A 22,452-nucleotide genomic window follows, 5' to 3' on the forward strand; every position below is an offset into this window, starting at 1 on the left:
AAGTATAATAAATATCGCAATCTAGACTTGATCGAATCGACAATCCACGGGCCGTCCGGCCATATATCCAGGGTGTCAATATGATCACGACCCGAAAGCAATGAATATGTGTGATTGGCCCACCAAACAAGACCCGAACATGATATAGCCGCACGATCGGGTCGGTTCGGGTCGGGTCGCTTTGGTTCGGTTCGGGTTCGTGTTTTAGATTTTATTATAAATTAAGGTTAAGATTACTTAGGCGTCAATGGGTCGGGTTGGGTCTAGTCTCCACGCTCGCTCGCCCGAATCATAAAAGATATGTGGACTCTTGACCCGAACCGAACATGACCCAAACGCAAAACCGGGTTGGGTTTCGAGTCTTTTGATTCAAACTAATATTTGACGCTTCCCATGTATCTCCGGTTTTTGTCGCCTCGATTGCCTCTAAATTCGGGATTCTAATTGCCTCTCATCTCCGTTCTCACGTTTCGGTTATTAACGTGGGTCGGGATGTTCGAAACCATGCTTTTACCGATTCTGTCATGGATTTGCCGGGAATTACATCATGTTGTCCCATCATTTGCTTGAAAGTTATCGGATTTGATGCAAGTATGCATCTTTGCTTGATGTACTTATCAAGTTATCTACCAAAGATACAAATGCAGATGAAGACTTGAAATTTTGCCGGTTGAATTGTTGATCTAGTGACAACTTCGAGACGGACTATGGTGACTCGTGAGCTCTTTGGACCGGATGACGATGGCGAGTAGATGAGAGGACGGAGGCAAAGTCGCGAGGAGGACAAAGTTGACGACGGCGGGCGATTTCACGTTCGGAGGAGGACGAAGTTGAACGACAATGCTACAAAGTGAAATGTGTTTCGGTTCTTAAAAAAAAAAAATTATGTGTTTCGGTTCGGTTCGTGTTATAAACATGAACCGAAACGAAACCATTGAGATACCCATTTGCTTAGCGTACCCGAACATGAAGTTGACCCGGCCCGAAAATACCCAAAACTTCGGATCGGGTCGGGCGGTTCATGTTGGTTCGGGTATATTGTTTGGTTTTGACACCCTAGCCGAGATGGCACTTTTGGGCAGGCTTGAGCAACACTATTTACTTATAAAGTCTGGCTCGACTTAGCCTTGCACCGAAAATTTCAAACATAAGATTTATTTTTTTGTCCTTGGTGGATTTGGGCAATAAATTAGGCCCGCTAAGTAGGGGCATGCAAAAAAAATCGAGAATTGCCCAAACGGGATCGAATCGCCCAGAAAGCCGGTTCATGGGGACCGATCCGATTCATAGTTCCAATTTACTTGGAACCAGTGAGTACTAGTCCGGTTCCGCATTCCAAATGGGAACCGCACCGCTTACTCGGACAAATATATATGTGTGTGTGTGTGTAAAATATTTTTTTTAAAAAAAATATTCACCCTCAACTATAACTTCCTTGAAGATTGAGCAAGAACTTGAGTCAATTGAAATACAGAGGCCTTCTCTAGTGTATCCTTCAAAATTATGGATTGATAAAACCAGAAAAGCATCAAATGTCAATTGAAATACACAAGTATTCATTATTTAAACAATTAACTCGTCGTTCATGTGTCTATCGAAGAGTAGAATTTCATTTCTTAGTCCGTCTAGACTTCGTTTGAAGGACAAAGGAAATCATTTTGTGAGCATACGTTGTTTAGGCATATGTGAGATTCACAATTGATTTGATCAGCATCTACCAATTGAAAGGCATTATGGCATTAAGATTTCCAAGGCATAGCCACCAATAGGTAAGGTTATTTTTCCTTGATCAATCAAAGATCGAACAAACTGGTTTACCCCAATCTTAGCTACAAACCGATATATATATACACACACACACATTTTCCCTTGCAAAGAAGTACTCATATAGAAATTAGGTTCACCATGGTATTGATTGATGAATGCAAATTTATAAGGATTAGGGACCAGTTCCATGGACTCACTTGGGAACCGGATCAAACCGGGTGAATCCATGGAATCAACAAGCGGTTCTTGGTTCCAAGGTGGGACACGCCCACTCAGACCATGCTCATCCTATCACCGAGACCAGCCATTAATTATCTCTGTGCAACCAAATCCTAATGATTATGACATATAAACATGATAATTATAATCCGCGTTTCTCAGGCCCTTTAAAAAATAAAGTTTTGGCTTTTAAATCAGGAATTTAAATTAATGTTCTAGAATTTCAAAAGTTTCATGGAAAAGCTATAGGTGATTTTAATGTTTATCAAAATTCATAAATTTTTCCAAGGTTTGGATAAGTAAAAGCAAAATCCAAAAGTCAGAGTTTCCCTAAACACACAAGGTTATATTATGAACCAAATGTTTATTAATGTGCGATGCATCCAATTTTCAAAAAAAGTTATTGAACCTCGTCATGAGAATGAGATTCACATTAGTCAACGATGAAGATGGAATGGACAGTCGATCGCTCAAGACCAATGATGTCGAATCGATCAAGCATCTACTACTGCTTATCCAATTATTATTTTGATGCAAAACAAAAACGTGGACCTACCAGAAGAAAAAAATATATATGCTTGTCAATCCCTTTCGATCCTTGAATTTGGTTCCACGATTTAAATTAGCATCTCCGTCGCCAAACATCTCAACTATGAGGAAAAAAAAAAGACATCACGTTAGTTCTTTGGGTTTGTCGTTAAGATGGCGATTGGGACGTAAACGCGGCCACTAATGACTTTCCAGAGCTTTCAGACAGTAAAAAATCTAATAGGCGGGCTTGGTTAAACAATCCGTGCAGTGTGCGAGAAAACGGTCATAACTTTTGATACATATTAGTTATGAGGTCTATACTATCAATTAAAAAAAATCTGTTCATTTCGAGCATATATTTTGCCCATGTAGGGTTTCTCCTTTGCAGTTGTTTCGGACCTTAAAATCCATAGTTTTCAGCGTGTTTCGAGGCACTTTCTATTTTTATGTCATTTTCCCAGGTATTTTAGGCTTTTTTGTTGATTTTCCAAAATCTTTACTGCTTAATGTTATTTTCTGATTTTTCAATATTACCTAGGTTAGCAAGGTACTTATTTAATCTTTTCCATGTATTAATATTTTCCGTGATTTTGCCGTATCATCAATACTAATATTCAGTCTATTTAATTAGCTATTATCTCAAACCCCAATTTTATGGACATCAAAACGACATTTTTCCATCCCTCACCCTCTCTTTTTCTTTTTTTGTTTCCCTTTTCCAACCTTTTTTTGATGATCAATCCAGATCTACCTCAAGGGTTTTAATCAAAGTTCACGTTTCTAAAGTTAATTTCCTTGCTTATTCTTTCTTCAAAATATAAATTATATCGCTCACCGTCCTCTATAATTTGTTAAAATTCTTTGAGTCATCACGTACTCGAATTTCCGGATTTTCTTTCTACCTTTTTCATCACTTTGATTTCAAAAAATACTCTTAAGTCGAGCCACCTCTGACCTAGCTACTGAGAGTTAATATTATTAGAAGTTGCACCGAAAAATAATTTTGCAATTCAAATTTTATTTGATATAGTTACTAATAATGAAAAATGACCCTATAGTCATACTACAATAATCAAACCATCTGCAATATTCACAGTATAGACATCTGGTCTTCCCATTTTTCGCAGGATAATGCCCTTGTTCGATTTCAATTGATGGAACCCTAGGATTTTCCAAAGAAATTTTTATAGGGGCTCACGTATTTCTTCAATTAGGCACGTGACCTTTGATCAAATCTTGGACCCCACCGAATCATGATTTTGTTTTCTCAAAATGTTAGCCCAAAATGAATGCAATATGCCTCCGTTTGTTTATTTAGTAGAAAATAATTTAAAATAATATATTTGCTACCATTACCCTTTCTATTTCATGACCAACTCCATCCCGTCGCTCTAAACGTAGGCTAAGATCTCATAAATAAGGGTTAATACCACGAAAAACCCCAAACTGGTATACCTGCAGCAAATTTTTTTTATTTTTTTCTTTTCTTTTTTCCTTCATCTTCAACCTCTGGCCGGCGAGGTTGGCTCCGCAGGTGAGGTCGGCCCCGCCGGCCGCTGGCGAGGCCAACCTCACCGGCAACTAGCGACGTCGACCTCACCGGCAACTAGCGACGTCGACCTCGCCGGCAACTAGCGAGGTCGGCCTTGCCCGCCCTTGGCAAGGTTCGACCTCGCCAAATGCCGGTGAGGGGTCGTCCTCACTATCGCTGGCGAGGCTCGGCCCCGCCGGCAACTGGCGAGATCGGCCGAGGCTCAACCTCGCTGCTTCTGGGCGAGGGCTCGAACTCGTCGGCGCTGGCAAGGTCGGCCTCGCCCAGAAGCGGCAAGGTTGAGCCTCGGCCGACCTCGCCAGTTGCCGGTGGTGCCGAGCCTCGCCAGCGACGGCAAGGACAACCCCTCGCCAAGGGCGGGCAAGACCGACCTCGCCAATTGCCGGCGAGGTCGGCCTTGCCAGCGGCCAGCGGGGCCGACCTCGCCGGCCAGAGGTTGAAGATGAAGGGAAAAAAAAAGGAAAGGAAAAAGAAAAGAAAAAAATTGAAAAAATAAATAAAATAATATTAAAAAATTAGTTCGGGGTAAAATTGTTTCAAGTGTACAAGTTTGGGGTTTTTGGTAGTCAAAAAAATAGTTCGGGGTAAAATTGTCGCAGGTGTACCAGTTTAGGGTTTTTCGTGGTATTAACCCTATAAATAAACTAATTTAATGCTTGATTTAAATACTCATTTATCATAATTGATCATAACTCTTTGCAAACTAATTTGTAATTTCGAATCTCCCTATTTATATTCTTACTCCCCCAGTTGACAAAAATATCTAAAACTTTTGACATACTCACAGCAACTCATTCAACAAAACATCATAGATTGGCCAATGACCAATGCATCGGGAAAATTATCTAATCAGTTCTAGACCTATTGTACAGATATCAATTCAGCCCTAAACGTTTCGATTTTGTCAATTTAATCCTAAACTTACGCTTGAAATTTCAATGTAGTCATTCTGGTCAATTTTCGTATAAAATCGCTTACGTGTTGGTCCAATTATTGCTGGTCGTATGTGGAATTTTCATCATAAGTGCATACCACCACGTCAACGATTCCAAGCAAGAATTAGTCAAAAGAACTACATTAGAATTTTGCATAAATATTTAAAATTTAATTGATAAAATTAAAAAATTTAAGATAAATTAGTATTTATATAATAGATTTAGAATTGATTCGACAATTTCTCCGCTCTACGTCTGTGGTTGAGAAAGAAGTAAGGATGGTACATCGGATCGGGAATAGTACATTTTGGACACAAGCTTGGCATTTTAAGTCAAAGTCAACGTCGGATCTCCGGAATAAATAAATAAAAAAAACCTCGGATCGGCTGCAGTACCTTTCACAAAATAGTATATCGGATAGGGCATAGTACCAAAATTGATTCCACGCTAACACACGAGTACCCTTCATTAGATAACACATTGGATAAGGCATTGTATGCTTTGGACGCAAGATTGTCATTCCAAAGCCAAAGTCAACGTTGTGTTAGTCTCTCTGGATCCTACAATCACGGGGTAGATAACGTAAAGTAGAGCAGTTCCAAGCTTATTAAAACTAGTCTCCATGAATTTGGGATTCTTATTCGGTACGCTAATGTTGTAGAAAGCTTAATTATACGAGCAGGGCTCAGGCGCTGATATGTATAGTGTATACGGGATTTTTTTTATTTCGGTAAATGAATCCATTCCATTAACACATGAGAATTTCCATTTCATGATTGACCATGTGAAAACTCATTTTACATCGGCGATATACTTTATGCGAATCTATATGATCAATACATTCAGCTATGTAATAGACTGTATAAGTGGATATTTTATATGAGACTAGAGTATGCCAACACAACAAGTACATCCCACGTTATTGAACATTGTATGCCCTCGAATTCAACGTCCGAAGGTGAGTCAACCTCGTCCAGCTAGTTCAATTCACATGCATTTGTAAGTTTTGTCCTCATCCATCAAATTTCGATTCATCAAGACCGAGTCACCCAGCAATTCGCTCCCCATCGGTCTACTATAAATACGCCATGCCCTTCCCTTCGCTCCACATCGCAAATCAATGCATCGTCCGAGCCATACCTCTATCAACATGAATCGGAACACGCTTCTCAACATCCTCGTCGCATGCTTCGCCCTGTTCGCCTTGGTCACGCGTCGTGTGACTGCCCAAAACTGCGGATGCTCTGCCGGCCTCTGCTGCAGCCGGTACGGTTACTGCGGGACCAGCCAGGCCTACTGCGGACCGGGTTGTAAAGCCGGCCCTTGCAGCTCCACTGCGGCTCCGCCCACCACTAACGGGGTCGTGGTCGGCAACATCGTCACCTCCACTTTCTTCAACCGGATCATTAACCAGGCAGCTTCGAGCTGCGCCGGGAAGAGGTTCTACTCGAGGCAAGCGTTCCTCAACGCCCTCAGTAACTTCACTAGGTTCGGGCGGGTCGGGTCAGTCGCCGACTCGAAGCGCGAGATCGCCGCTTTCTTCGCTCATGTCACGCATGAGACTGGACGTAAGCTCTCCTTTTCGTGTACGTTCTCATTTTTATGCACCACGCACGATTAGTTTTGGATATGTAAATGAATAATTTGCAGTTTAAAAAGTCCTCTAGGTCCTCTCTTTGAGGCAGCACTAAGTAACATCGGAAAAATATTTCACTGAAAATAAACGTCATTATTAAGGAGAAAAGAAGTCATGTAGCCATGCGAAAATTGTGTGCAAGGACCGTTTAAAATTAAATTTTTATTAGATCCCCACCACATTCAGTATAAAGAACTTTTTACAAATTTATTGTCACACGACTATTTTCAAATTCACATGTCATTCATCCAACGAGAAATATGTAAAAAGACTTTTACATTGATCGTGGACACAATGATGATTTATTAAAAATTTAAATACCACGAGACTGAAAAATTTCAATACAATACTTGTACATTTGTTTTTTGCAGACTTTTGTTATATCGAAGAGATAAATGGGCGTACTGACCCCAGAAAGACTTACTGCGACCGTAGTGTGACACGGTACCCATGCAAGCCAGGCAAGAAGTACTTCGGCCGAGGGCCCCTCCAGATCACGTGGAACTACAACTATGGCCCAGCCGGCGAGAGCCTCGGGTTCAATGGGCTCAACTCACCGGAGACCGTCGCGAACAACCCCGTCATGGCCTTCAAGACCGCCTTGTGGTTCTGGAGGACCAACAACCTCCAGTCCAAGCTCTCGGGCCAAGGGTTTGGCGCAACGATCCGAGCCATTAATGGCGGAGAGTGCAGCGGGGCAAACCGTGGAGCTGCTCGAGCCCGGGTCACGTATTACACTAATTATTGTAGGCAATTTGGGGTTGCACCTGGTCGTAATCTCTACTGTTAGGGGTTCGCGATCGGGATTGATCGATGTGGGTACAAACTTTGACAATAATGTACTCTAAAAACAGCTTTTCTCCGCCAAACATAGCTTGGTAATCGGGATGAAGGATGATGAAATAAAGATGTTGCTTTTGTTAAGCAATTTAATGACCCTTTTGGTTATTCGATTTATGTAGTCACATATTCAGAAGAGTACCACGTAAATCCAAAGTAATGGCATCAGAGAGAGAGAGAGAGAGAGAGAGAGAGAGAGAGATCTTAGTCAAGATGAGCTACCTAAGACATTTTGGGAAGCATATAAGTTCAAAAGTGACATTAACAGCTGTTGATCTTCAATTTGCCACCACCATTTGATTAAATTTTCGCCAAACTAGATAAATATCAAAGCTAGAATGAAGGGAAAATGACACAAATTGTCTCAAACTTTAATTCAATGTGCAATGTCGTCCCTAAACTGGATCCATAAACTTTAGTTCAATGTTCAATGTGGCCCATTGTTGCGCTGAAATTGCTCCTGCGAAGAAATGTAATTCATTGAAAGTTGTTTTTCGGCTTTTGATGAGGATAGACCCAGTTCTATGGTGACTTTGCATAGGAGATATCCATGCGAGAAAATGAATCCATTTATTTCAGCCAAAGATAATACAGACTATAACATGTTAGTATCTAATCGACGGCAAACCCAAACCGTACAATCAACTTCATTACAAACTAATCAACGACGGTATTGACTTACAACAAAGTATTGCATTGGTATCTCGTCAATAGCATAACACATGAATACACTAAACCATAAGGATCTACAATTAATGAAAATTGAAACTACAATGCAGAAAGCTTAAAGAATGAAAAGATAACATTTTGGTTGATTTTCGGGGGGTTTCGCTGGCTATCGAGTGCTATTTATAGTGAAGGTATGATAGCCATTCCTCACCAACGTCAGTCCGTGCTCTTTGAATAACTTATGTCGATCCTATCTTTGTCCTTTATTTCCGCAATCTCAAATTATCCACGTTCTTAAATAACTGTCTTCATCACGTCCGAAACTTTTTGCTCTTGTCGATAACCTTTATGACCAAGTCTTCGAGTCGTAACTGTTCCCTCTTCAATTTCGGTTGTCTTAAGTTTCAAATATTTAATATTTCCCGCCAACACTATAATTAGCAGCTACCAGCTGTCTATCGTCGCACTTTGATAACCAAACACATGGCATATTCAAAAGATACATTACTCCCCTATCGATGGATGTACGTATACTAAACATAAGTCACATGATACACATGCGGTTGTTTTCATTTTTGACCTCTATATTATGTACTTCTTTAATTTTCGTGTAATTTCTTTTGCCATCGACAACCAAATTATTTTTGGGTGTCAACACCCCTCAACTTTTAAACATTATTATATAGTCTAGGGATTATATTGTACATTTACTGATAGTTTAGGGACCACATTGAACAAATTAAAAGTTTAAGGACAATATTGTACATTGGATCAAAGTTCAACCACATTGCACAAATCAAAACTTAAGGAATAATATTGCACGTTGAGTCAAAGTTCCGACACTTTTTGTGTTATTATCCTTAGAATGAAATATGGATAACCCGTGACTACTTGATCGTTGCTTTTGTTCCCTTAGATATTATTAAGAAGGAGTTGAATGTCCCGAATCACAAGTGTAATCAAAGGCAATATATTTATCTATTGATTAGGAGATTAGCGGAGAAGACAAAATTATAAGCATGGGAGCACCGTACCGAAGAATCTAAAGCTAATAAGAACGTACAATTAAACATCTAAAGCATTCGGATAGTGCAATTTAGATCCGATCATGAAATTGGCGATCCATGCTCGCGGCCAGCAAGGGCCGCCGGGCCCTCCCCAGCCACTTTAAATAAATAAATAAGGAAAAGAGAAAAAAATATTAATAAAACATTCGAAAAAATGTTAAAATATTATTTAAAACTATTTACCTCAGCACCGATAATCTTAAGTGACACGGCCGGCATCCTCATCAATGAATTTCGGCCAAAATTGGCCAAATAAGCTCAATTGTCAAATTTTCAAAAGATTTATGATTTAATTAGCAAAATTAAAAAATTTAAAATTGAATTGACAAAACTCCAATAAATTTAGAATTTTTGGATAATTTTCCCAAAATATCTGTGACTTTTGACTAACTCAAAGCAACTTATTCCACCCATTGACCAACAAATACATTTAATCGGTCATATAGCATATTTTGTAAAAAGCCTGCCATTTCAAAGTCGTCTCTCTTGCTCGTACTATCACGGGGTAGACAATACAATATAGGGCAGTGCCCACCATATAAAAACCAGTGTCCATAAAATTATGGTTTTCATATGGTACACTGACCGTGCAGAAACATCGATTGCACAAGCATGGTTCGAGCATTGTTGATACGTATACGGTTTTAAATTTCGGTAAATGAATTCATTCCGTTAGAATATAGATGAGAGTTCCGATTTCCTGACTGTCCGTGTAAAAAATAGTTTTCCCAGACATTGTGCCTTTTACGAATCGAGATAATTACCATATTCAATAGGGTAATTAACTGTGTAAGGGGATATCTAAATAAACTAGATCATACTCAACATTTAATAAGAGTGTGCCATGTAACTTAATATATGAAAATTCTAAAAAATGGTCTTTGTCTTCTTATGTCCCACGTTATTTTTACTTTTTTTTATCTATCCTACTCTAACTCTTAACTCACTCTGAGACTTTTATCCTATCTCGCGCGTGAAAATCAAAAATCATATCTAAAACTAAGCGTTCCCACTTCTAAACCCTTCTGAGAAGGCCACCGGAGCAAACCAGAGTGGATTTTATGTCCCGCGTTATTTGACGGAGTCTTGTCCTCGAATTCAAAGTCTGAAGGTTAGTAAAGTCAACCCATTGTAGTTTATCCACGCGCATGTGTCCCCGTCCATTGAATTCTTTTGTTTTATCGTCGAACCGTCCATTGAATTCCGATTCATCAAAACCAGCTCACCCAGCAATTCCCTCCCCACCAATCTACTATAAATACACCACGCCCTTCTCTTCGCTCAACATCGCAATTCAATACATTGTCCAAAACATACTTCTCTCGCCATGAATCAAAACGCAAATATCGACATCCTTGTCGCATGTTTCGCCCTCGCTGCCTTGGTCGTGCCGCATGTGACCGCCCAAAATTGTGGGTGCGCTGCCGGCCTCTGCTGCAGCCGTTGCGGTTACAGTGGGACCGGCCGCGACTACTATGGACCGAGTTGCAAAGCCAGGCCCTGCGGCCCCGCTTGCCACTAACGGGGTTGTGGTTGGCAACATCGTCACCTCCGCAACCAGGCAGCCACGAGTTGCGCCGGAAAGAGGTTCTATAGCATCCTGAAATTCATGGCCAAAGGTTTAAAGGACTCTAATAGATTAAGGCGCTCGTCGACGGAAATTAGGAATTGAAGATTGGGTGTCGCATTAACGTCGCCATTATCATTTTTTAAATCGCAAGTTTGGATTCTCGAGATTAATTACCATCGAGTCGACTAACCCGACATCGCGTCGTCCGCGCGGCTCGACTCCGTGCCAAACCAATCACCGTCATTTTTCCCCATCTTTTCCCTTGCTCACCGTCGGAACACCACCTCACCACCGGCCCCCCTCTCTTCTTCTTTCTTTCTTTTCTTCCCTTTTTGTTTCTTTTCTTTCCCCCTCACCGCCAGGGATCACCACCACCAGCAGCCACCCCTTCCCCTTCTCTTCTTTGTCATCTTTCCCCCTCTACCACTTGGCAAAGGAGAGATACCAAGTGACACCCATGCATGCAAGGGAGCTGAAAGGACTTCGGATAATGATTTCCCCCCCCCCCAGCTTACTCTTCCCAGCTCACTCCCTCAACTCTCTCTCTCTCACTCTCGCCCAGCTCTCTCTTGCCACTCTCGTCTCTCTCTCTCTCTCTCTCTCTCTCTCTCTGCCGTCCGGAAGCCAGCCAGTCCGCCTGACCAGCAGCTGCTGTCCTTCTGCCCCATTCGCAACCAGAAGAAGCGACTAGCAGTTCCGTCTCTGCACACCAGCAGCAGCAGCAGCACCCGCTAGCTCGGTCCCGAAACCAGCGACTCTCTTGCTCTCTCTCTCTCAACCAGGACCCGCCGTCGTGACCGCCACTCTCGCCAGCAAGGAAGTGTGCCTTTCACTTCATACTAACCATGACAATGTGTTACGTGTCGATTTTGGGTCTCGGATAGGTCGCTGAGTGGCTGGAATGGCGGTAAGAGAGTTCGATCTGTGTATAGTTGCTGCTCTGGTGTAGTTGAACTCCTAGAATGATTTTTGATGGATCTAGATTGCTAGATTCAGTTGGAAAAGGTGTTGCATATCGATTTGAAGGCTTGATGTGGTTTTTCCTTGGCTAAGAAGCGGTGGATCTCAAGTTGAAAATCGTTTTCTTGAAGTTTTGTCTCGGTTCCAGAACTGACTTTTCTGGACGTTCCTGGTTTTCTATTTTTGTAGTGCCTTTTGTGGTCCGAATCTCGTGAAATGTTCTTCCATCAAAGTTGTTCAGAAGATCTTTATTTATAACATACTTAAATTTCAGATTTTTCTAAGTTCAAATGGATTTTACGAAGGTCCAACTTCTTACCGACTCATAGCTGTTTTATATCGCGGAACCCGTGACCTTCGTGCCTTCTCGAATTTTTATAAAAATTTCCTCTTTGAATTTGGTCACACTTCCTTCACAAATTTTGTTCAAGAAGCCCTTGTATACAACATATAAAAATTTCGAAGCATTTCAAAATATTTTGGTTTGTGAAACGAGCATTCTTTGTGACTCGGCTTCCCTGTTTCGACAGACCAGTTCTGGTCTGTTTTCGAGCCATTAAAAGTGGCCTTTACAGGAGGATTTTGGGATTGTGTTCTCATGGAAAATATTTGATAAGGTATTGTTTATAACATATTCTAATTTCAGAATTTTGGAATCTATTTGCTATGCCTTTGAAATTGATTTCCCAAGTCATGCAAATTTGTCCAGTTTCACTAGATATCTTTAAACTGCCGGTTTTTACTTAAAAACATTGGCTTTTTTATTCTGGTCTACTAGAGATAGTAACCACTCTTACTTATCTTTTCAATTATGCTTATTTGGCCTTGATCCGATGTCAAATGCTTTTGTAAATTGGGTAATCCTTGAGAACATAGAATCTAGAAATTGTGGTTGTGGAGATGTGTCGAATAAATTGAAAAGATTGTTTGTGCATGTGGTTGTGTGACTAAGAGATGCTTGATGCCGTCGGTCTACAGACGACGATGCCCCAAGGAGCTTGTCGGGAAAGCGGGATGTCGTGGGTCAGTGGTTCACGATGCCTAGGAAGAGCCATGCCCTAGATGCCCCAGGAGTACGAACGGGATGCCGTGGTCAATGGACCTACGAAGCCCGCACGGGCCGTTGAGTAATCCGTTCGTACTCCCAGGGCATCTAGGGCATGGCTCTTCCTAGGCATCGTGAACCACCGGCCTATGGCATCCCGCTTTCCCAACAGGCTCCTCGGGGCATCGTCGTCCGTAGACCGATGGCATCAAGCATCTCTTAATCACACAACCACATGGACAAACAATCTTTTCAATTTATTCGACACATCTCCACAACCACAATTTCCAGATTTTGTGCTCTCAAGGATTACCCAATTAACAAAAGCATTTGACATCGAATCAAGGCCAAATAAGCATAATTGAAAAGCTAAGTAAGAGTGGTTACTTTCTCCAGTAGACCAGAATAAAAAAAGCCAATGTTTTCAAGTAAAAACCGGCAGTTCAAGATATCTAGTGAAACTGGACAGATTTGCATGACTTGGGAAACCAATTTCAAAGGCATAGCAAATGGGTTCCAAAAATTCTGAAATTCGAATATGTTATAAACAAGACCTTATCAAATATTTTCCATGAAGAACACAATCCCAAAATCGTCCTGTAAAGGCCACTTTTAATGACTCGAAAACAGACCAGAACTGGTCCGTCGAAACAGGGAAGCCGAGTCACAAAGAATGCTCGTTTGACAAACCAAAATATTTTCAAACGCTTAAAAAAAAATTATGTCATAGATAAGGGCTTCCCGAACAAATTTTGGGAGGAAGTGTGATTAAATTCGAAGTGGAAATTTTTATAAAAATTCGAGAAGGCACGAAGGTCACGGATTCTACAGTATAAAACAGCTATGAGTCGGTAAGAAGTTGGACCTTCGTAAAATCCATCTGAACTCAGAAAAATATGAAATTTAATTATGTTATAGATAAAGATATTCTGAACAACTTTGATGAAGAACATTTCGCAAGATTCGGACCACAAAAGGCGTTACAAAAATAGAAAACCAGGAATGTCCAAAAAAGTCAATTCTGGAACCGAGACAAAACTTTAAGAAAATGATTTTCAACTTGAGATCCACCACTTCTCAGCCAAGAAAAAACCACATCAAGCATGCCAATCGACATGCAACACCTTTTCCAACTTAATCGAGCAATCTAGATCCACCAAAAATCATTTTAGGGGTTCAACTACATCAGAGCAGCAGCTGTACACAGATCGAACTCTCTTACCACTATTCCAGCCACTCAGTGACCTATCCGAGACCCAAAATCGACACGCAACACATTGTCATGGTTAGTATGAAGTGAGAGGCACATTTGCCTTGCCGGCGAGAGTGGCGATCACGGCAACAGGTTCTGGTCAAGAGAGAGAGCAAGAGAGACGCTGGTTCCGGGACCGAGCTGGCAGGTGTTGCTGCTACTGCTGGCGTGCGGAGACAGAACAGCTGGCCGCTTCTTCTAGTCGCAAACGGGGCAGAGGGACGGCAGCTGCTGTTCGGGCGGACTGGCTGGCTTCCGGGCGGCACAGAAAGAGAGAGACGAGAGAGGCGAGAGAGAGATGGGTGAGGGTGAGAGAGAGAGTGTCACGCCCCGAACCCCAACGGGCTCGCGACACCCCTTCGACGGTCGTATTGAACGCGACGTCCCAGGACGCGTCGCCCAACCATACAGAACACACAAAAACGTACGCAAGCGGAAGCGAAATTTAAGCAACTCTGACGATAGTTAATGGCAAGGGATAGCACTACAGCATTCACAAATACACAACGTCAAAAGGGAACAATGGTTGGGTAGCCTACTTCACTATACAAAAGAGGGGCATCCAAAGATGAAACGAAGTATCAAATGCTCAAGGTCACTCCCGGTCTCTGAACCGCACGTGACGACTATCCGTCACTCCAAACCTGAAAATGTTTAACAACGGGGGATGAGATAAATCTCAATAAGTAGACAACCTAAACCCCACATAGGCCAATACGTACCCAGACGAGTCTCCACATGTAATATAACAACCTACAAATAAAATCCACATGAACGTACTTACCTCTCCTCAAATCATGCGCCAACTCTGCATATTAGTCAATTCACATTAATGCAATAACACCCAATGTACATATCACTATCATTCGAGCGCTATACACAAGTACATTCACCCAATTCAATTAAGCACATATCGCATGCGTGTCCAGCCACTTTCCATGACCCGGGTCAACACCCCACAGGTCAGCCCTCCGATCAATCCGGGCTTTGTCCCGCGTCAACACGCCTCATGACCTTTCTCACGACCCAGGTCAACACCCCATAGGTCCTTTTTCACTTTCTCACGACCCGCGTAAACGCGCCTCAGGTCAGCCCTCCGATCAATCCGGGCTTTGTCCTGCATCAACACGCCTCAGGACCTTTATCACGACCCGGGTCAACACCCCACAGGTCCTTTTTCACTTTCTCACGACCCGCTTAAACACGCCTCAGGTCAGCCCTCCGATCAATATTGGCTTTATCACGCGTTAGCACGCCTTAGGACATTTCTCACAACTCGGGTCAACACCCCACAAGTCCTTTCTCACAACCCGAGTCAACACCCTACAGGTTGGTAGCCCTCCGATCGATCCGGGCTTGTTCAAGCAAACACACATGCCACATAATTCAATCAATTCCCACGTCATTCACATAATCAAACCACGCCATAATATATTCAATCGCCACCCATTACAATCAATCCATGCGAGTACCAAATTCGTTCCTTAAGGCATCACAAGTTCGCCACATTGCACAACTAGCATTCTAACACATTTCAAGTGCCCCATTTCCAAGTCATAAACTCACTACAATAGCTCACAATTCCCGTATTCAAGCCGAACACAAACAGCCCACAAACCAACACGAATCATCCACTCTCGAGCATCAAAATTCACTCACAAGTGCCGCGACAATTCAGCCACACACGCGCCCACCATTTCATCACATTCGACTCACATTCCAAGCCATAAACTAACCAACATTAGTCCATCAAAATTTCAGTTGAACCAGCCATGCACAATCACCATTTAACCCCTAAAATCACCAAAATTTAGTCTAAGAACTAGCCACATGCGATCCTCCAATAGGGCCCTAACTTAGCCAACAAACCGGCACTAAACAAATCCTAAATAAGTCCGTATAATACTCAAAATACTAAGTAGGGTTTAGGGAGTCACTTACCTAAGTTTGACCCGGGAAAAAACCGGCTAGGGGCCAAAATGGCCCGAGTGAACAGTAACGGCTCGGCGCGGGCGAGGGTGTAACGGGCACGGTGGCCGGCCACGGCTCGGCACGGCTCTCGGCCACGCCCGGGCGAGTGGCCTAGGCGGGCGGGTGACGGCTGGGCAACGGCTGGGCGACTCGGCCACGGGCAAGGACAGCGGGCAAGCGGCCGGGACGGCCCGGGCACGGCTGGGCGAGCGACTGGGCGAGCTCCGCCACGGCCTGGGCGAGTGGCCAGGTAGCTCGGCCGGCGAGCTCAGATGACGGTCGGACGGCGACGAGCTCGGTCAGAACAGGGAGAGCGAAGTAAAGGCATCCGCGTCGTCGCCGGAGCAGCAGGGGCGACGGCGGCCTGGGGGGGGGAAAGCTGGGGCGGTTGTGGCGAGCCGGCGGCGGTAGGGAGCGGCACAGCGGCGTCGCAGGTGGCGGGGCGAGGCCGGATGGGCTGGCTGGCGGCTCGGTGGAGCCAAACCGCGGCGGACGCAGCGGCGAGCTAGTCGCCCGCGCGCGAAGGGGGGGAGAAAGCTGGGTGGTGGCTGCGAGCCGGCGGCGGTCGGGGCGGCACGGCACGGCTGGGGTGGACGGCGCGATGGTCGGGCGGGCGGCGGTCGACGATGAGCAGCAAGAAGAAAGCAAGGGCAGCGGCACGAGAGGAAGAAGAAGACCGAGGAAGAAGAAGAAAAGAAGAAGAAAGAAGAGAGAAAAAGGGAGAAGAAAAGAGGGAGGAGAGAGAGAGAGAGGGGACGTCTGCATGGGGGAAGGGTGAAGGGACATGAGCGTGAGAGGGGGAGGGGACGCGGGGGGCAGAGGAGAGAGAGAGAGAAAGAGAGACAAAAGGTCAACGCACTCGAGTGCGATCCGACGGTCCTCGTTCGAAATCGAAATCGATCCAACGGTCCATGAAAAATCCTAATTAATAAATTAGGATTTGGCCTACAAACACTAAATAAAACACACTACGATGGAGGTTTACTAGTCTAAATTTGTACCCGATCCAAATTTCACTTTTTACTTATCCCGGGCAATGTCGACGCTGGCCACAATAATATCAACACCGTCCAATTAAATTTGTCACGAAATTTCGAGAAATTCGACATCAAAGTTCGGGCTCTAAATAATGGCCAAATTCGATCGAGTGCAATTCTAGCGAAATCTCTAATTTAAAAAATAATCCAAAAGTGATCAGTTCCGGCTCAGATTTTATTATAAGCGCACTGACGAAATACACATTTTATAAATCTCAAAAATAGGTCGAAATTCGGAATGTCACGTAAAGAGCTGAGGGCTGGGAAGAGTGAGCTGAGGGGGCACAATGATTATCGGACGTCCCTTCGGCTCCCTTGCGTGCATGGGCATGCATGAGAACCACTTGGCATCTCTTCTTTGCCAAATGGTAGAGGGGGAAAGAAGACAAAGAAGAGATGGGGAAGGGGTGGCTGCTGGTGGTGGTGATCCCCGGCGGTGAGGGGGAAAGAAAAGAAATAAAAAGGGGAGAAAAGAAAGAAAGAAGAAGAGAAGGCGGGCGGCAGTGAGGTGGTGTTCCGGCGGTGAGCAAGGGAAAAGATGGGGAAAAATGATGGTGATGGGTTTGGCACGGAGTTGGGCCGCGCGGACGACGTGACGTTGGGTTAGTCGGCTCGATGGTCATTGATCCAAGAATTCAAACTCACGATTTCAAAAACGATAATTACGACATTGATGCGACACCCAATTTTCAATTCCTAATTTCCGTCGACGAGCACCTTAATCTATTAGTCTTTTAATCCTTTGGCCATGAATTTGAGGATGCCACAGGTTCTACTCGAGGCAAGCGTTCCTCGATGCCCTCGATAACTTCCCGAGTTTCGGTCGGGTCGGGTCGGGTCGGTCGACGACTCAAAGCGCGAGATCGCCGCTTTCTTCGCTCATGCCACGTATGAGACTGGACGTAAGCTCTCTTCTTTTCACGCACGTTCTCGTTTTTATGCACCACGCACGCTTAGTTTTGGATATGTAAATGAATAATTTACCGTTTAAAAAGTCCTCTAGGTCCTCTCTTTGAGGCAACAATAAGTACCATCGGAAAAATATTTCACTCAAAATAAACGTAATTATAAGGAGAAAAGAAGTCATGTAGCCATGCGAAAATTGTGTGCAAGAACATTTTTAAAATTAAACTTTTATTATCCCCCCACGTTCGGTATAAAGAACTTTTTACACATTTATTGTCACACAATTATTTTCAAATTCACATGTCATTCATCCAACCAGAAATGTGTAAAAAGGCTTTTACATTGATCGTGGACACAATGATCATTTCTTAAAAGTTTAAATACCACAAGACTAATAAATTTCAATACAATACTTGTACATTTCTTCTTGTAGACTTTTGTTATATCGAAGAGATAAATGGGCATACTGACCCCAAGAAGACCTACTGCGACCGCAGTGTGACACAATACCCGTGCAAGCCAGGCAAGAAGTACTTCGGCTGAGGGCCCCTCCAGATCACGTGGAACTACAACTACGGTCCGGCCGGCAAGAGCATCGGGTTCTATGGGCTAAACTCACCAGAGACCGTCGAGGACAACCCCGTCATGGCCTTCAAGACGGCCTTGTGGTTCTGGAGGACCAGCAACCTCCAGTCCAAGCTCTCGGGCCAAGGGTTCGGTGCGACAATCCGAGCCATTAATGGCGGAGAGTGCGGCAGGAAGAAGCCAAAAGCTGTCCAAGCCCGGGTCACGTATTACACTAATTATTGTAGGCAATTTGGGGTTGCACCTGGTCGTAATCTCTACTGTTAGGGGTTCGCGATCGGGATTGATCAATGTGGGTCCAAACTTTGACAATAATGTACTCTAAAAACAGCCTTTCTCCGCCAAACATAGCTTGGTAATCGGGATGAAGGATGATGAAATAAAGATGTTGCTTTTGTTAAGCAATTTAATGACCCTTTTGGTTATTCGATTTATGTAGTCACATATTCAGAAGAGTACCACGTAAATCCAAACTAATGGCATCGGGGAGAGAGAGAGAGAGATCGATCTTAGTCAAGACGAGGGACCTAAGACATTTTGGGAAGCATTTGAGTTTTTTTTTTTATTTTTTGAGTTCAAAAGTGACATCAAGAGCTGTTCTTATCGAGTGGATTTTCAATTTGTCCACCTCCATTTCATTAAATTTTCGCCAAACTGGATAAATATCGAAGCTAGAATGAAGGGAAAATGACATAAATGGCTCTTAAACTTTGGTCAAACGTGCAATGTTATCCCTGAACTTGATCCATAAATTTTGGTTCAAAATTCGATGTGGTCCCTGAATTTTTATATGCATTGAACAAATTAAAAATTTAACGACAACATTATACATTGGATCAAATTTAAATCATATTGTATAAATTAAAAGTTCAGAAACGACATTGTATCATTTTTGCTATTATCCTTCTAATGAAATATGGATAACCCATGATTACTTGATCTTTGCTTTTGTTGTCTTAAAAATTATTCAGAAGGAATTGAATGTCCCGAATCGCAAGTCTAATCAAGGCAATATATATCTATTGATTAGGAGATTAGCAAAGAAAGGTGCTGTAAGGTACATAATTATTGTATATCAATAAAAAAAATTATAAGCATAGGGGCACCGTACCAAAGAATCTAAAGCTCATAAGGAAAGGACAACTAAACATCTAAAGCATTCAAATAGTGCAATTTAAACCTGATCTTGGACTTGACGATTCACGGCCGACCCAGGCCACATATGCCCCAAGGGCACTTTTGAGAAGGCTTCAACAATGCTATAGTTATGAAGTCCGACTCAGCTTAGTCCTCCTCTGAAATTCCGCACGTAAGTTCTTTTTCTAATTGAGGGATTTGGGCGACAAATGAGGCCTAACCTATGGACCTAGCCTAACTTGAAACCGGCCATTAATCACCTCTAATGCAGTCAAACCCTTAAATCTATCTAAAAATGCAATCAAGTACTTCCATTAACTCTATCATTTTTAAGTGATGAAATTCGAAGTTGTTATAAATACATTGTATGATGTGGATGTATCACTTTTCACCATTCCATGAATAGTTTTATACATTCCCTTTTTCAATGTACATGATCACCTCCACCATTAATAGTATACATAAACACATATATACAATGTACCTATATTATTCATGTACCCTCTAGCTTATAAGAGACTTTTGTAAACTTGTTGAGGAAGAAGTTGATTCTAAATATCACCATTTACTTTTAAAATAGAAGTGACCTTATTGAATAATTTTCAACAACACTCGAGCCTTGATGCATTGCCAAATAGGTGCCGACCGGCGCCGCATCAAATAAAAGACCGAAAGTTCAGAGGAAAAAAAGGGAGAGACATAAAGTGCGGAGTGGGGGCAATGTACTCCCGATTTTGCCGACGAGGGTTGACGACCCTCGCTGATGGCCAAGCATGGACACCCTCGTATCAATGCTCTATGTCGTTGAAGAAAAGAATCATTAGGTTTAATTTTTCCGTCACTCAAATCACTCAAAACTCTACACATTATGTTATTTTAAGATAAATTTAACAGTTCGATTGTATTTCTGAAAATTTTTAGGACGGAACTACCTTTTGACTACAAGTCTAAAGACTTTCGTCCTTAAATTGTAAGCGAATATGAAAACAAGCAAGCAATATTCAATTTAACGATAAAAATCACATCACTAATCTTGAGAATTTTCCCTCCATTTGAGTATTAGTAATGCCATTAGCATACTATAACCAATGATATTATTTGTGCAATATGCTTCCTAATAATCTAAAGGGTTAATACCATGAAAAACTCTAAACTGATACACTTGTGACAATTTTACCCCGAACTATTTTTTTAACCATAAAAAATCCCAAACTGATACACATGTAACAATTTTACTCTTAACTATTTTTTGGATTACCAAAAACCCCAAACTGGTACACATGTGACAATTTTACCCTGAACTAATTTTTTGACCACTAAAAATCTCAAATTAGTATAACTGTAACAAATTTACCCTCCGTTAGTTTCCGTTAAATTTTACTGTCAGATTACTAAGGTTGATGTCAAGTGATAGTTGATGGGTGTGCCAGTTTTGGGTTTTACCCCTCTGTTTGTCACAAGTTTACTAATTTGCGATTTTTCGTGATATTAATCCAATTTAACGAACACTAACAAAGGGTAAATTTGTTACAAATATATCAATTTAGGTTTTTAGTGGTCAAAAAATTAGTTTGAGATAAAATTGTCACAGATGTACCAGTTTGGGGTTTTTAATGGTCAAAAAATTAGTTCTAGATAAAATTGTTACAAATGTACCAGTGTGGGGTTTTTGGTGGTCAAAAAAATAGTTCAAGATAAAATTATCACAGATGTACCAATTTGGGATTTTTTGTGGTCAAAAAAATAGTTCGGGGTAAATTGTCACAGGTGTACCAGTTTGGGGTTTTTTGTGGTATTAACCCTAATCTAAAAAAAAACCCCCAACTTTAGCTTTAATTCCAATTCTACTTTAAAAAAATTTTATCTAAAAAAAAACCCCAACTTTAGGTCCAATCCCAATTTTACCTTGAATTATTTTTGTCTTCTAAAAAACCATCAACTTTAGGTCCAGTTCAAATTCTACTGTAACACCTTTTTTTGCCTCATAAATAAATCTCAACTTTAGGTCAAGTTCCAATTTTATCCTAATTTTTACTTGAATCCCAAATTTGCCCCCATTAACCCTCCATCCAAAATTGCTCTTAGGAATCTTACATGGCATTTCCACGTCATTATTCTAGTTTTTCCCCAAATTTCAAATCCAAGAAGACGTCTTTTGAAGATGAATTTCCACGTCAGCCTAACGCAACGGCTTCTTGGATCTGAAATTTGGGTAAAAACTAGAGCAATTAGAGTTTGTTTTCTTCAATCGCTCTTACACTAAAGAGAGTTTTCCTTCCATCTTGTTCGGGGATCTACGATTTTGCGCTCGATCTTCAATCTCTCATTCTCAAGAGTGTTCCATCTCTCGCGATCGAAGAACTTACGCTCGGAACATGCTTTGGAGTTTTCCATCTCTCAGTTGTCAACAAAAAATATTGAATCAAGGGTTAATGAGGGCAAATTTGTGACTCAAGTAAAAGTTGGTGGTCTCTTATGAGACTGAAAAAATTTTAAGGTAAAATTGGGACTGAATGGTTGAATTGGGACATAACTAAAAGTTGGAGATTTTTAATGGGACAAAAAAAAATTATGATAGAATTGAGACTTAATCCTAAAATTGGATCTTTTTTTAGGATATTAAGCCCTAAAACTTATGCGACGATCCATTGCTACGTACTTAAACAGAATAATCTTTAGAGTTAATGCTACGAAAAACCCCAAATTGGTACACCTGTGACAATTTTACCTCGAACTAATTTTTTGACCATGAAAAACCCCAAACTAGTACACC

The 22,452-nt window shown here is 42.0% G+C and overlaps 1 protein-coding gene and 1 pseudogene across 1 annotated transcript; both read left to right on the forward strand.

The window, feature by feature from the left end:
* The first annotated feature begins 6,141 nt into the window (after window positions 1-6,141).
* On the forward strand, window positions 6,142-7,568 carry LOC115662027 (endochitinase EP3-like). The gene is made up of 2 exons (XM_030584198.2): window positions 6,142-6,572; window positions 7,012-7,568. Exons 1-2 carry the CDS (start codon window positions 6,155-6,157, stop codon window positions 7,428-7,430), a joined length of 837 nt encoding a protein of 278 aa, XP_030440058.2. The 5' UTR covers window positions 6,142-6,154; the 3' UTR covers window positions 7,431-7,568.
* Window positions 7,569-10,543: 2,975 nt separating this feature from the next.
* LOC130138994 (endochitinase EP3-like) lies at window positions 10,544-18,949 on the forward strand (annotated as a pseudogene).
* The last annotated feature ends 3,503 nt before the right edge of the window (window positions 18,950-22,452 follow it).

This window comes from Syzygium oleosum, unplaced genomic scaffold (genome assembly GCF_021117445.2).
Source record: "Syzygium oleosum isolate NSW1041296 unplaced genomic scaffold, Sole_v2.1 Sole_v2.09, whole genome shotgun sequence".
NCBI lineage: Eukaryota > Viridiplantae > Streptophyta > Magnoliopsida > Myrtales > Myrtaceae > Syzygium > Syzygium oleosum.